At 40.6% G+C, this 14,930-nt stretch overlaps 1 protein-coding gene across 7 annotated transcripts in view; it reads right to left on the bottom strand.

Moving 5' to 3' along the window:
* The window catches only part of ARHGAP26 (Rho GTPase activating protein 26), a 427,680-nt gene that overhangs the window by 162,454 nt on the left and 250,296 nt on the right, over nt 1-14,930 (bottom strand). For all 7 annotated transcript variants that reach the window (XM_011282717.4, XM_019833787.3, XM_011282723.4 and 4 more), the window contains exons 13-14: nt 14,429-14,494; nt 10,007-10,081 (exon numbers count right to left, since the gene is read on the bottom strand). In XM_011282717.4, the coding sequence (XP_011281019.1) occupies nt 10,007-10,081; nt 14,429-14,494 (141 nt within the window). The remainder of the gene's footprint in view (nt 1-10,006; nt 10,082-14,428; nt 14,495-14,930) is intronic.

The raw sequence follows: 14,930 nt of genomic DNA, 5'->3' as shown, positions 1-14,930 counted from the left end.
TTTTATTTCTAAGGTCACAGAACAGTCAACTCCAGAGTTCTATCACAGCAAATTTCTGAAAAGTGAACCCCAATGTCCAAAACGTCTGCCGCTTTAATTCTTTTCTTGCTTTGTCATCTCTTACTCCCTTAATGGTTTCTTCCTGTGGAAGAGTATGTACCAAAAAACTCTGCTTAGCCTGACCTTTTTCCCATCCCCATCCCTGAGCCACATGGAGGGCTGCCATAGCGCACGGCTCCTGGATGCGAGACAACTGTTACTGTACATTATTCGCAGGAACAAACCAACTTCTACCCAAGGAGAGAGCACGACACTAAACGAGCAGCAGCTGGCAGGTCTGGGAGTTATGAACTGTTCCATGGGACCACATTTAGCAAACTAATGATTAGCTTCCACTTATTCGGGCTCTGTAACCATAGGAATATTGTGTAACATTACAGAGAGGAGAGTCAAATTACAGCCCGGCTAAAGGGCTTTTTATAGCACCGAAGAGGGAAGGCTCATAACTTGAGGATGTCCATTTTAATTTAATATCCAAACTAAATTGAAGACAGCCTCCCAAACCACCTCGTTTTCAGAAAGTGCTGCCAATTTCCACACCTCCCTTACCGATGCTCCCCCTTCACCTAGCAGAGCTTCCTGGTGGCATCCGAATATGAGCCAAGGACGTAATTATACTTTTTTTCTGAACTCAGTACATGTCTCTCCACCATGCGACCTCACCACTGCAATGCATGGTAAACGGACCTGAGCTAGAGGAGGAGACCAAGGTACAGAAAGGCAGCCTCTGGGTAAAGTGAAACATGAGTATTTCTTCCTGAACCTACTACCACGTGAATTGAGAAAAATAGGAGACAGACTGGAAGCAGTGGTTACAAGCAGAAATTGTCTCAGAAATGTCATCCTCATCAGCTCCAATATCTCTAACAGTGTATGCACACACAAGCGCACGTATAAATACCTACAGCTTTTTAAAAACAAACAGAAGTACACTGTACATGTCACTTTGTACACTATGTTCATTTAACAGAATCAAGAAATTGTTGCTTATTGGCACATAAATTTATCTACCTCACAGCCTGTCCCTGCACCACAGCTGATATCCTCTGTGAGGCAAATGAGGCTGTTCCCTGGGTTTTGCTATGAGAAACAGCGATATCAACTACTGTTTCCTTGTACCTGTCTTACATTTAGGAAAAAAAATCCTACAAGTGAAATTTCCAGTTCAAGAATGTGAAATTTCCAGTTTTTAAATGTGAAAGATCTTCCTCAACTACCCTCAGAGGCTGTCCCATGAGATTTCAGAGTGACTCCTTCCCCAAATCATTGACAACAACATCCAAAACTTTGATGTTAGCCAAACTGAGAGGTGGGGACAAAAAGGTCATGTTTTTAATTTGCCTTTTTTAATGAGGAAGAAGGTTAAGAACCTTCTATGTGTGTTTTTGAAATTTACGGAGTATACTCACCCTTTTTGAGCACCCACTTCCATTTGTGACAAACGTATGCAGTCATGTAACGACCACAATCAAGATAAAAGTCATTTCCATCACCCACAAAATACCCCCGTGCCCTTGTAAATCAACCCCCTCCCTCCACCTCCAGCCCTGGCAACCACTTTCACCAAGCCTAATACTTTTGAAATCTATCTGAGCTGTTATACGTACCAGTGGTTCAATCCTTTCATCACTGAGTAGCATTCAGTTTACAGATATGCCACTATTTGTTCATCCATTCATTGGGTGATGGACATTAGGTATGTTTCCAAGTTTTTACTATTAGGAACAAAGCTGGTATAAATATTTACATACAGGTCTTTCTATGGACTATAATTTCACCTTTTGGGTCAATACCTAGTAGTGAAACTGGGCAAAAAATGGTAGGAGTAGGTCATATAGTAAGTACGTTTCACTTCAACGGGAATCGCTAAATTGTTCTCCAAAACAGGTGGGTCATTTTGCTTTCCTACAGCAACCTCTTCATAAGCATGTGATATGGTCAGGTGTCTAATTTTGAAATTTTAGCTATTCTAGTAGGCATGAAAGGATAATTTATGTTTTAGATTTCCTTTTCTTTAAGAACTAATCATGGTGCTCATCTTTTTTTTGCACTTTTTGGTCATTTGTAAATTTTCTCTGGTAAAGTGTTCAAATCTTTTACCCATTTTTAAAACTGAGTTGGTTGTGTTCTTATTACTCAATTACTTGAGTTATTTTTAATATGATCTGGATACAAGTCATTTACCAGATACACATCTTGCAAAACTTTTCTCATCTGTAGCTTGCCATTTCTTTTTCTTAATATCTTTTAAAGAGCTTAAGTTTTTTATTTGGCTCTAGTTTATAAGTTTTTTCTTTTATGTTTCCAGTTTTTTGTATTCTATTTATGAAATCTTTTCTAAACCAAGGTCACCAAAATTTTCTGTTTTCTTCTACAAGTTTTGTAGTTTTAGCTCTTCGAGTTAGGAATATGATCCATTTTGAGTTAATTTTTATATATAGTCTAAGACAAAGATTTCATTTATTTTTCTCCCATATGGATTTTCTCCCACCAGTACCATTCGCTGAAATGACTATCCTTTCCCCACTGAATTATCTTGATGGCTTTATCAAACATCAACTGAGCGGGGTGCCTGGGTGGCTCAGCTGGTTTAAGCATCCGACTTCAGCTCATGTCATGATCTCACACAGTCCTCAAGTTCAAGCCCTCCATCAGGCTCTGTGTTGACAGCTCAGAACCTGGAGCATGCTTTAGATTCTGTGTCCCCCCCTCTCTCTGCCCTCCCCCCCAAATAAAAAACATTAAAAAAATTAAGCTTCCTTTAATTAAAAACAAAAACAAAAAAGATCAATTGACCCTATATGTGTGGGTCCTATTTCTAGATGCTCTTGTCTGTTCCACTGATTTTTCTGTCATTCCTTAGGAAATATCATGTGATCTTACTCTGCTTGTACAAATGTTAGTTGTATTTTCTTCACTGTCTTTAAAATCTTCTCGAGCCTCTCACATTCTTCATCTCCACAACATCTTTAAGGAAGTTTATAAACATATACTATCCACTATGTAAATTAGACTTCATTTATCCTATAGGTAATTCTTTCAAGACTAGATTTAATATGTACCAACGTGATAAGTAAATTTGTATTTTCTGATTATATAAGTCATACATCTTAATAACTTTCATATTTTTTGTACGTTTTTATATCTAGCGCCTAAGAATCCAGAGTACCCAGGGGTGCCCAGGTGGCTCAGTTGATTAAGCATCCGACTTCGGCTCAGGTCATGATCTCACGGTTCGTGACTTCAGGCCCTGAGTCTGGCTCTGTTGCTGACAGCTCAGAGCCTGGAGCCTGCTTCAGATTCTGTGTCTCCCTGTCTCTCTGTCCCTCCCCAGCTCACACTCTGTCTTGCTCTCTCTCAAAAATAAATACACATTAAAAAAAAAAATTAAAAAAAAAAAAAGAATCCAGAGTATCCACACCCACTGCTATACTAAGATCCAAAAGCTCTTACTGTGATAGATCCCTGTCTTTTGAGAACCTGCCTGCAGCATTCCAATAAGCACAAGTGATGGTGGGATGGGCAGAGAGGAAGGTGGGCTTGCATCTGGGCTCTCTGTTACCTGAGAACTCAGGATTGTGGTTAATAGCAATCAATCCTTCATCCTAACAGTCTACAATGTCCCAGTCCTGCATCATCTGTCTTGTTCTCCTTTACTGATGGGTAAAACTGGAATGCATTGCATGGCTCTGCTGCTTCCATGAGTCTACAGTCTTCAAAGTCTGGGGCTGTTTCCTATCATTAGTAGGCAAGCCTTCAGATCTCAGAAGTTGTCATGAAGAATGACATAAAGAATCCTATTTAGGATTTCTTCTGAAAGAAGTCTTTTCTTGTTTTATTTATGCTACTCTGTACAAGGACGTGGAAAATGAAGGGCACAGAAAAAAGAATGTCTGTCTAGACATTCAAGATCTCAGAGGAGTAAGAAAGGACAGCTCATGGTGGGGATCAGAAATCTGTGGGTGACGCATGCTATTGTAATTTGGTGCTTTAAACCTTTGCAGTTTAACACCTTCCAGGTGTTCTCTGTAGCACTAACCTTGCTTTAGACATTAGTTAAAAAGGAAAAAATTACAGAATGAAGAAAAAAAAACCCACATCAACACAGAATTTGAATTCCTTCACCACCATGGTGAAATACTAATCAAGATGCACAAAAAAAGGGAAATGAAGTTTCAACAGCACAATTAGGTTCACAGTCAACATTCTGCCTGTCACCAGAGGAATATCCACTAGGCAGAACTCAGTGAAGTCCTGAGGAAAATCGACTTGCAGGAACGACATGATAGGCAATGGCCCTCCACACAGATATGGGGTACAACTTTGAGAATTTTTGCTGACATATAAAGAATCAGGAGAAAAACAGACTTCAGAAAGATTAAAAATAATTAAGATAAGCTTTTTCTTTAAAGATTGATAATTGCAGGATAATGAACAAAAAAAACCAATTTATTTTCCTTTGGAAAAATATGTGTAAAAACTCCTTCATCAGACCCCAAAATGTATAAAGGACTGACTATATGGTGATACGTAAAAGTAGTAGAGGGGGGAAGAATTTTCTCATTATACGATTATTGGTCAATCAGGTAAGTATTTGAGAAAATGGAGAGTTTCCATTTTACATAAATATATTCTTGATGGGTTTAAAGAAAACAAAAAAGTTTTGTAATCCTAGAATGGAGATCTTTTAAGGCAAAATTCATCTAGAAAAAGGACTAATTTCATAAAAGACTGGGCTTTGTTAAAAATTTAAAATATTCCTAAAAACAAAACCACAAGTGCCATGAATAAAGTTCAAGATAAACGACAATCTGGGAAAAAAATACTGGTGACATAGCCTCCATATCTAGAAAGTTCTTACCATCACAAGATGGATGCACCAATAGAAAAGCAGGCTAAGAACACAAAACAGGCAATTCAATAGAAAAGAAATATAAATCTGCAGGAAACACAGGGGAAGGCCCAACTTCACCCAGAATTACAGAAATGCCAAGTTAAATAAAAAAGAGATACATTAAAATTGTATTTATAATTTACATTCAAAAAAAAGTAATACGAGTACGGCAAGGACGTGAGGTACGTGGAGGTGCGGTCTGCCATCTGCTGAGAGCAAATTCGGGAATATCAGTTAAGGGCCTTGAAAACATGTACATACCCTGACCCAGCAGTTCAACATCTTTAAGTCCTAGGGAAATCATTCAACATGCATATGTAAGTTAAAAATAAAAACAGCCAACATTTATTTACTAACATGCAGAGGCTCTCAACTCAGCAACCCATAAGCATCTTTTGTGTAATCCTCACGTTATTGCAGAGGCAGGAGTTATCATTATAGATGATGAGAAATAAGAGTCGACAGGTTTAAATAATTTATGTAAAGTCAAATGAATAAGTAGTCCAACTGCAACTTGTCTAACTCTGAGATACATGCTCTTAACCTCTGCATCCTCAATGGGGATGTTGACCTGAGTTTCTAGAATGATGAAAAATTGCAGTCAGCCTTTGTATCCAAGAATAGGAGGCTGATTAAAAAGTTGCATCTAGGGGCGCCTGGGTGGCTCAGTCGGTTGAGTGTCTGACTTTGGTTCAGGTCATGATCTCACAGTTCATGAGTTCGAGCCCCGCATTGGGCTCTGTGCTGAGAGTTCAGAACCTGGAGCCTGCTTTGGATTCTGTGTCTCCCTCTCTCTCTGTTCCTCCCCTGCTCACATGATGTCTCTTCTCTTCTCTCTCTCTCTCTCTCTCTCTCAAAAATAAAGATTTAAAAAAAAAAGGTGCATCTAGAGGTGCCTGGGTGGTTCAGTTGGTTAAGCGTCCAACTCTTGGTTTTGGCTCAGGTCATGATCTCACAGTTCGTAGGTTCCAGCCCCGCTTTGGGCTCTGTGATGACATTGTGGGACCTGCTTGGGATTTTCTTTCTCTTTCTCTCTATCCCTCCCCTGTCGTCACTCACTCTCTCCATCTCTCTCAAAATAAATCAATACACTTAAAAAAAAAAAAGTTGGATCTACACAATACATGCTACCCCCCCCCCTCAGAAATCATACTCTAGAAGAACTTGAATAACATCGGAAAAGAGACTGTAGTGTTACATGGAAAAAGCCTATTAAAAAGCAATATACATGCACAGTGTGATTCCAACTTTATCAACATTTTGTATTATAGAATATACTTTAAAGGTATGATAAAATGGTCAATGAAGTTCTGATCTGCAAGATTTTTATTTTCTTCGTTCTACTTTTTGTATCTCTCCAAATTTGCTATAATCACCACTCAATTTTTAATGAGAAAAAATTATTTAAAATTAATACAGAAACATACAGGAAGAGAAACTAGACATGTGATCAACAAGCACAGAGCTGATTTGTATTTAAAAATGTTGAGCTAAAATTTGGAAAAATTTGTCTTAACATTCAGGGGAGAGGGGAAAACAACAGTTCACACATGGAAGAGACTATTTCTAGGACCTGTGAGTATCCCTTAGACCTTTTCACTCTTCACAGACTAAGGACCCTCACTGCTGGGAGAACGTGATCAAGAGTAGCTCTGGTAGGACACTAGCACCGGGCTATACCACACGTACTACAAGAAATTCCAACAAGCTCTCTTAAGGAAACCTCATCAAGAGAAATAAAAAGTTCTCAAAGCACTGGCTCTGAAGATCCCTCTTCCAACCTCAAGCCCCTCAGCGTACCAGGAGTACATAAACTCAAAGTGATTCAAACAATCCTGTTTTTCCTTATTTCTAATCCATGCTTTCAATAATAAAAACTCACTGCTGCACTTGTGAGAGACCTTAAAAATACTCCATATCTTACACATTGCCTGGCATCCAATCAATACCGAGGAAAGCAGTAGTAAAATGAGTGGTTTGCACTCTGCCCCGCCATCTCACGGAGAGGTTTTGCAGTGTAGGAGCCTTATTTATCTCACACTCTTGGCTAATCCAGCTTAGTACCCGTACCAAGAATGGATGACGAGGATAGCATGTTCACAAAACGGAAGGCAGACAGGGCTCTGCCTTTAGGTCTGGAGTCTCCCAGGTCTAAAAGGTGGTTCCTCACTTCCAAGATCCAAACTGGTCACCTTCACTGGTACTGAGAACCACTGACACCATTCTCCGCTTGTGATGAGATCGTGTATTAGGGTCATGTCTCAGCTCTGGTTGAGCCTCAGTTTGAATTCTACTCTATGTCTAATGTGCTCCTGGCAGGGGCAGCTGGCCTTGTGACTTTCAGCTGCTGGTTATTATTTTTTCATGACATTTCTCAGATGCTCATGATTATTTTGTCTGTCCCTAGGAAAACCGAGGAAGAGAACAGGACAAATATCTTGTTTGAGAGTCACTAAGAGAAGTGAGAAAAACAAGATCCTTTCATACCTCTCTTTGCTTAGCACAAGCGAGCTAAAGTGGTTCTTTTTTCTAACAAACCCATCTAAAATGTCATATTTCTTCTCACTAGTGTCACCTTACATAATAATCTGTCATCTATGAAATCTCTCTGCCCCATATCCAGTTAGTTACAAAGTCCTGCTGATTCTCTCTCTTCATTTGAGCCTTTTTTTCCTAACTTCAGAGCAGCTACTTGGTTCATCCCTGATAGGCTATGTGAGGCTTAATTATTTCCACTGTTTTCTTCCTCCATGCTTTTCCATGGTCAAATATATGCTCCCCATTGCAGCCAGCAGTCCCCTCTTAAAACTACAATCTGATCTTGTTAAACCTGTAATGGACACACTTTTATTGTTATCTACCCAGCAGACATTATTTCAGGAAAGCACTCCTGCATCAATCTATTAACTATCCTGCTTGGTCCACGGGCTTCTACTGTCTAAGCCCCTCCCTACCCCACCTCTGGGCCACACTCCCCCAACATCACCAGAGAGAGGCACAGGATCCAGGCCATCTGGATCCATCTGCTGTAAGTCATGTGACTGCCCTGAAATTGAGAAATGAATCATGCCCCATGCTGACCAACCAAAGTCCTCAATGAACTGTCAAGAAAGATACTCTCTTTCAGTGATATAAGATTCAAAAACTGCTGAGACTGGACTACGTGGGACATTCCCACAGACAACATAGCTGATACCAAGACAAGCAGAGATCAGAGATAACGAGAAGCCAGAATAAAGGAATGGAAAAGGCCAACAAAGGTAAAGATGTCACTGGAGCTATCAGATCCTGCTATGCTTCTGCCATCTTGGACTTAGCAACTGTCAAATGATCAATCAGTAATTAAATTTACGGGCAGTCAACCCAGAGAAACAAATTTATATTCACATTTAAGACCTGTGCACAACTGTTTACAGTAGCTTTATTCCTAACTTCTCCACACTGGAAACAACTCAGATGTCCCTCAATAGGTGCATGGTTAAACAAACTGGGTACATTTCTACAGTGGAATACTACTCAGCAATAAAAAAAACAACCAAGTATTGATCCAATAACTTGAAATTATCTCAAGGGTATTATGCTGAATAATAATTAAAAAAAAGCCAATCCCCAAAGATTACATATGAATCCACTCAGGTATTCGTGAAATAACAAAATTAAAGAAATGAAAAATAGATTCTCAGGTGCTAGGGGCTAGGGAAAGCAGTGAGGTGTGACAGGTGAGGCAGATGTGTGTGGCCATAAAAGGACATCACAAGGGACCCTTGAGGTGAGGACACTGTTCCACATCTTGACTATATAATATCCTGGTTGTGATCTCCTACTAGAGGGTAACAAGACGTTACTACTGGGGGACAGTGGTTAAAGGTACACATCTCTCTACTGCATACAAATGTAAAATTATCTCAAAATAAAAAGTTTAGTTTATTAAAAAACTATCCCCACTGCAAATATGAACCAAGAACCAGATTCTCAGTGGCAGGGCACCTCACCAATAATCATAATTTCAAATAAAAGATCTCACTGTACCTAGCAACACAACAGGGTTCTGCCAACAAGAGGCAAGGAGCTCTCTAGAAAAAGAGATAGAGAAGAGTCATTCTAGTCAACATGAGAGAGGAGATTTCCTTACATATGAAAACTATTTTCAGAAACTGGAAAAAACAAAACAAAACAAAACAAAACAAAACAAAAAAACAAGACAGACAAATACTGGCAAGAGAAGGGTCCCTGCCCAGACAATGAGCAGGGACCCTAAGTGATAGTCCATCTCTGCAAGTGCATGGCTGGGCTTCCATGGGGATGAGTAATAGCCACTGATCTGTGAAATCTGATCTGTTTGCCATTTAAATCCATGTGACTCACTGAAGCTGGCTGCATTCACATCTAAAAATAAAGGAAATCTGCAGCCTAAGCAAATTGGCTCATGGGCTCATGGGGTTTTGATTCAAACACTACACATTTGAAGATAGTGGTTTTGTATTTTATACCAGCCAGCTGTAAGGGAGGTTTCGCTGTTCAAATGACAAGAGTCTACGTTGAAATCTAGATGCAAAGATGATCCAGGAATTATCTCCTTATATACATGTTATGTGGCAGTCACGTGACATCTTCTTGGCAACAGGCAACACGAGATCTGAGGTCCTCTGCAGGCTAGAAGGATGCCCTTCCTTGGGCATTGGGTGTGTCCCACTAAATGCCTGCCTCCAAAAAGGACAGGGGGAGTCATGAGCTATTAAAGACACAGTAGGGTGTGGTGGTCACATGAGTGACTGAGCACCACTTGGACTGGCAGTGGCTGAGTCTATAAACAGAGGGTGTGGTGCCTTGGACCTGCCATTTTTTTGTTCTGTCCAGTCCCACTAAGTACCTCTTCCAGTAATGCCGACATCCCTAACAACTGGTGAGTGGGGCAGCTGATTTCTGGGCATTCCCTCCCGGACACCCAATTCCTTCCCAAGAGGCTGTTCATACCTACACAACTAGTGACTTTTCAAAGGTGCCCCCTCGACCTCACTGGGACCTGCCTCGCACAGCCACTGTTGCACTCACCCATCAGGACACTCAGTAGCTTCTGGACTCTGGAATTGACCCCCACGATTCGGTAGAGCCCTTGCTCATTGATCCCTGAGGAAAGAAACAGTGATGATTTAATTAGAGGCACGTCAGAACACAAGTCAAGCCAACCCAGCCAGATGCACTTTTTTTCATTTTCTCAGTCCTTCTAAAAGCCGCTCTAATTAAAGTCCCCTGTCCCTCAGCTCTGCTCTTAGCGAAGGAGTGGGATTTGGTGCAGCTGTCTAGGATTTCACGGGTATGCCGCACACTTCAGCCCTTGTGTTAGTTCAGTTCAGTCAACAGAGGGCAAAGAGACCTTCCTCTTCTCTTGCCAAACACAGCATCTGAAGAGTTTTGAAAGATGCAAGATATATACTTTTAAAGGTTACACTTAGCTGGTTTTTCAATTTAAAAAGCCAAAACTGACATGACAGAAATTTTATACTGTAGAAAAGAATAAAAGCTTTACAATCTATTCTCAAATACAGAATAAGAATACACAAGTGTGGGTGCATCTTTAACTTTGGACAATGTTCACCAGGACTGAGAAATTAGAAAATCAGATCATTTGCCATGTAAACATCACTTGTGAACAAAAAGGTGAATCACCTTCATTCAACCCAAGTAAATGTGCAACTCAACTAGTAGGGGATTACCTCCAAACACCTCAAGAACCAAAAACTAGCCCATCTGAGTGCTTTGTTCATTTATGTGCAAGGATTAGATCACTACTGTACCATTTACAAAAGGGGACCATTTAAACCAAGTGACTGGAAATGATTTTTCTGTTACCCCTAGGCCCATCATACCTGACACCTCCAACCTAACTGGTCTCCTGCTTCCCATCTTATTCTCCTGAGGTCCATTTTCCAACCAGTAGCCAAAATGGACTTCTTAAAGTATGCACCAGTTCAAACCCTCTCTTTCCTTAAGATCTTCCAATGGCCTCCCACTGCATTTAGACCACAAGCAAAACTTACTGCGGCCCACAAGGCCCTGCAGGATTAAGCTGAGGCCCACCTTTGCATCATCAACCATCTTTACTCTGCTGCAGCCACACTGGCCTTCCTCTTTCTCCAACGCATCAAGCCTGTGCCCCCATATCACAGCCTCTGCTCAGCGGCTTCCTGTGGAACATGCTTCTCCCAGATCTCATCATTCAGGTATCCGCTGAACTGCAACCTGTTCAACCTAAGGCATCCCATGACCAACATTAAGCCCAGTCCCCTCCCATTCTTTCTTTGTAGCAGGTAATAGTATCTGAAATCATCATTTTTATTTACTTTCTTGTTTGTCTTTCTCCCAACCACCACAATATAAACTCTATGTACAGTGATTCTGTCTTCTTCACCATTATCTCCCCAGTACCTAGATCTCTATATGATACATGACATTATGAATAAAACACTGTGTCATACTCCCTCAGGGCCACTACTTTGGGAGCAAAGCAAAATTTCTTGGAAGAAATTTGGGAAAAGGTTGACTCTCCAATGTCTCTAACAAGGTCTATGTAGAATTAATGAAAAAAAAAGAAGTGGTCTAGAATGACAGGATTTCATAGCTAAAAGGGGCCTATAAAAGCATGTACATCAGCCTGCACGGCTCAGGGACTAGCCTGGTCTAAAACTAAGGTATGGGCCTCAAGCTACTTAATTTAATGGCAGAACCATTATTCAGTAACGTGGCGGCTTAAAGGGCTTGTTCTTTCTCAAGGGTCTCTACTTCTTCTGTCCTTGACCTTTCCTAGAACTGGATACAGCACTGTCTCCTGCTGGACAATGATTAACGAACCCCACAAAGTGTGGGAGGTCTGTTCAACTCTGGTCACCACAAATAATGTGTGTACATACATGCATTCCAGTAGCAAAATAACCACTTCCTTCAAATATTTATCTTAAAATGGCATTTAACTCACATTGTCCTCTTTTCCTTTTTGTGTCAAATGAAAACTTTCTTACAAGTTAAAACACATCATTTTCATTTTAGAGGAGAAGGGGACAAAGAGGCAGAGGTGAGGACACCAAACCACTGGTGACCTTGTTCTTCCTCGGTAACTTATTGTGCGTATTTTCTGGTTTTACATCATAAAAAGTTGACCCCCTGAGATACGGGCTTGCATTTATCATACAGGCTCTGCAAAGGGGTTTAAATGATTATGTTTCCCTATTGCTGGTTTGGCTGCTGAAAACTGAGACAAACACGTAGCCTACCTCGGGCAAGCGTGTGAATTTCACAGTGGAGGGGAGGGGATTTTTGTTTTGACCTTAGTTTTGGCTCCATTTTATGCCTCTACCTTTATCAACCCTGTACCTCTTATTCCTCCTCATTCTTTTCTTCTAAAATGAAAATTAATATACCTACCGAAAAATTACCTTAGTAATAGATACTTTAAAATTTAGAAACTGCAGTTAAGGCACGTAGATAAATCAAGGGATGATAGTAAGAACAGCAGAGAGACCACTGACGAGTCAAGGATGCCTGTGCATGTACGCAACTCCCCAGCCCCTGCCATCCCCAGAGTGGATTCATGCCGTACAGGCTGTTTTATAGCTTTCGTTTTCCATTTAATATATAATAATGAAAACCTTGCATGTCAATAAATATATTGCTACTGCAGTTACAGTGATTCACAGCTTTTTACCGCATGGATGTACTACTGTTGATTTAACCAATTTTTGAAACATTTGGCCCGTTTCTGATTTTTCCCGTTACCACCACAGTGTAAACGTCTTTATGGCTCAACCTGCCCATGTCCTTATTTCCTCCAGATCAACTCCCAGAAATCTCACCTACTGTTACTTTATATTCTCTGACTGTATTTTACTTATCTTCACAAGCTGCCTTAACTCTTCATTAGAAGAGCAGAAATACGCATTTCATAGCAGAAATACGCATTTATAAAATCTCAGCATACATTAAAATAACTACTTTGGAAAGAACACTTTCTGACTGGGTAGGAGGAGAGGTTCCTACAGTTAAGGTGTTTTTTTTTTTTCCCCTCCCCTTCTACTCAGTGCCTCATAGACTTTATAAAGATACTTCTATTTCTTAACTAGTCAGAGTTATAGATCCTGCTTTAAAAGATAAAACTTGTTTTAATCAAATAAAAAAGACTGGTGGGTTCTGAGGCTGTGGAATAGTAAGATTCACATCTTTGACAATGGTTCAAATCAAATTCACAGGAAAGATAGTCATCAGCTTTTCTCAGGGGTACAATAGACCAGAGCAGTCAAAGCTCCAAACTGCTGGAACTGAGAAATCACCCTTGTGGCAACATCTGAGGCGGTGGTGGAGACCATTGGGATGAATCAGTTTCCCTAATCGCAAAGTTCTGTTCTGCTCCTACAGACCCAGGTTAGGTCCATGTGCTACAGACAGGGCCTGACTACAGCACTGCTGCGGGAAACCAGGGGCCTGACTCCTTCTGCCTACCTGCAGAGTCACCAGGGACTAGCTTCCCAAAGCACGGTTATTAACCAGTTGTCCAAAGACCCTGGGGGTACACTAGAGAACTCCAGGTGTCAATGAACTTAGATAGGAAAACCATTACAGCTTTACTTTCATGAGCCTATAATTGAAATTAAACATTTCCTTCCATAATAAGACAGAAATCACAGCGTTAGCAATACCTGAGTCTTGGCCAGAAATCAGGTATTTTCATAACACATTGAGACTGCTATAGCCATCTTGAAATATCACTACAAGTGACCTTCGATCACCATGGGTTTGAAATGCAAAGGTCTACTTACATGTGGACTTTTTTCGATAAATTCAGTATAGTGCTATACATATATTTTACAATTTCCTTAACACTTTCTTTTCTCTAGGTTACTCTATTATAGTATTACAGTGTATAATACATATAACATAAAAAAATACATGTTAACTGATTGTTTATCTTATAGGTAAGGCTTTCCAGTCAACAGAAGGCTGTTAATAGGTGTTTGGGGGAAGTCAAAAGTTATATGCAGATTTTTGACTGTCTGGCAGGGGGTGGGAGGTCAGCACCCCTAACTCCAGCATTATTCAAGGATCAACTGTATTTCTGAATTATACCAATTATGACACCCACCACTATTACTTGTTATTTAAAGTGGTAAGAAAGAAGTATATGTATTATTAAATCACAAAAATGTTTTTCAATATTTTAACTGAATTCCAGTAACTAGATTCCTTATTATCTCATGTCTTTGACACATGTGCATTGAAAACACTCTTGTATCAGCCAAAGAGGCTGATGACAGCAAATGGGTCGAAGGCCTCTGCTTCAGAGCAACACGACTCGTGGAAACACACCAACAATGGCACTTGGAGAGTTACTGAGTCACTTAAAATCAGGAAACAGGTAGCAGGTCTGACGCCTCACCAGATGCATGACCTTCACCAAGAACAATGCCATGTGATGAACAACTTTACCTCTGGTTTCCACAGCGTGGATGCATTTCCTGATGATGCTGAAGCCAATGCTGTCCAACTGTGCAGCTGGAAGAGGAAGAAAGGGGCAGTCAGGTTGTTGGTCATGCATAAACCATCCTCGGACAAGGCCTGACAGACCCAGGATCAATCAGTCCCATGGTTTGGCCACATACAAGAATGATTAAAAAAAATTTGCTGGCATCCACTGAGAATTTACTGTATACCAGGTACAGTTCTTTTATTTATTTTAGTTTATTTATTTTGAGAGAGAACAAGCAGGGGAAGGACAGAGAGAGGGAGAGAGGGAGAGAGAGGGAGAGAGGGCGGGGGAGGGAGGGAGGGAGGGAGAGAGAGAGAGAGAGAATATCCCACATTGCCAGTGCAGAGCCCCAGGTGGGACTCCAACTCACAAACTACAAGATCATGACCTGAGCCAAAATCAAGAGCCAGACGTTTAACTGACTAAACCACCTAGGCATCCCATGCCAGGTACAGCTCTAAG

Source organism: Felis catus, chromosome A1, assembly GCF_018350175.1.
Source record: "Felis catus isolate Fca126 chromosome A1, F.catus_Fca126_mat1.0, whole genome shotgun sequence".
Taxonomy (NCBI): domain Eukaryota; kingdom Metazoa; phylum Chordata; class Mammalia; order Carnivora; family Felidae; genus Felis; species Felis catus.
The sequence above is the reverse complement of the archived record's forward strand: the minus strand, read 5'-3'. Positions and strand labels throughout refer to the sequence as shown.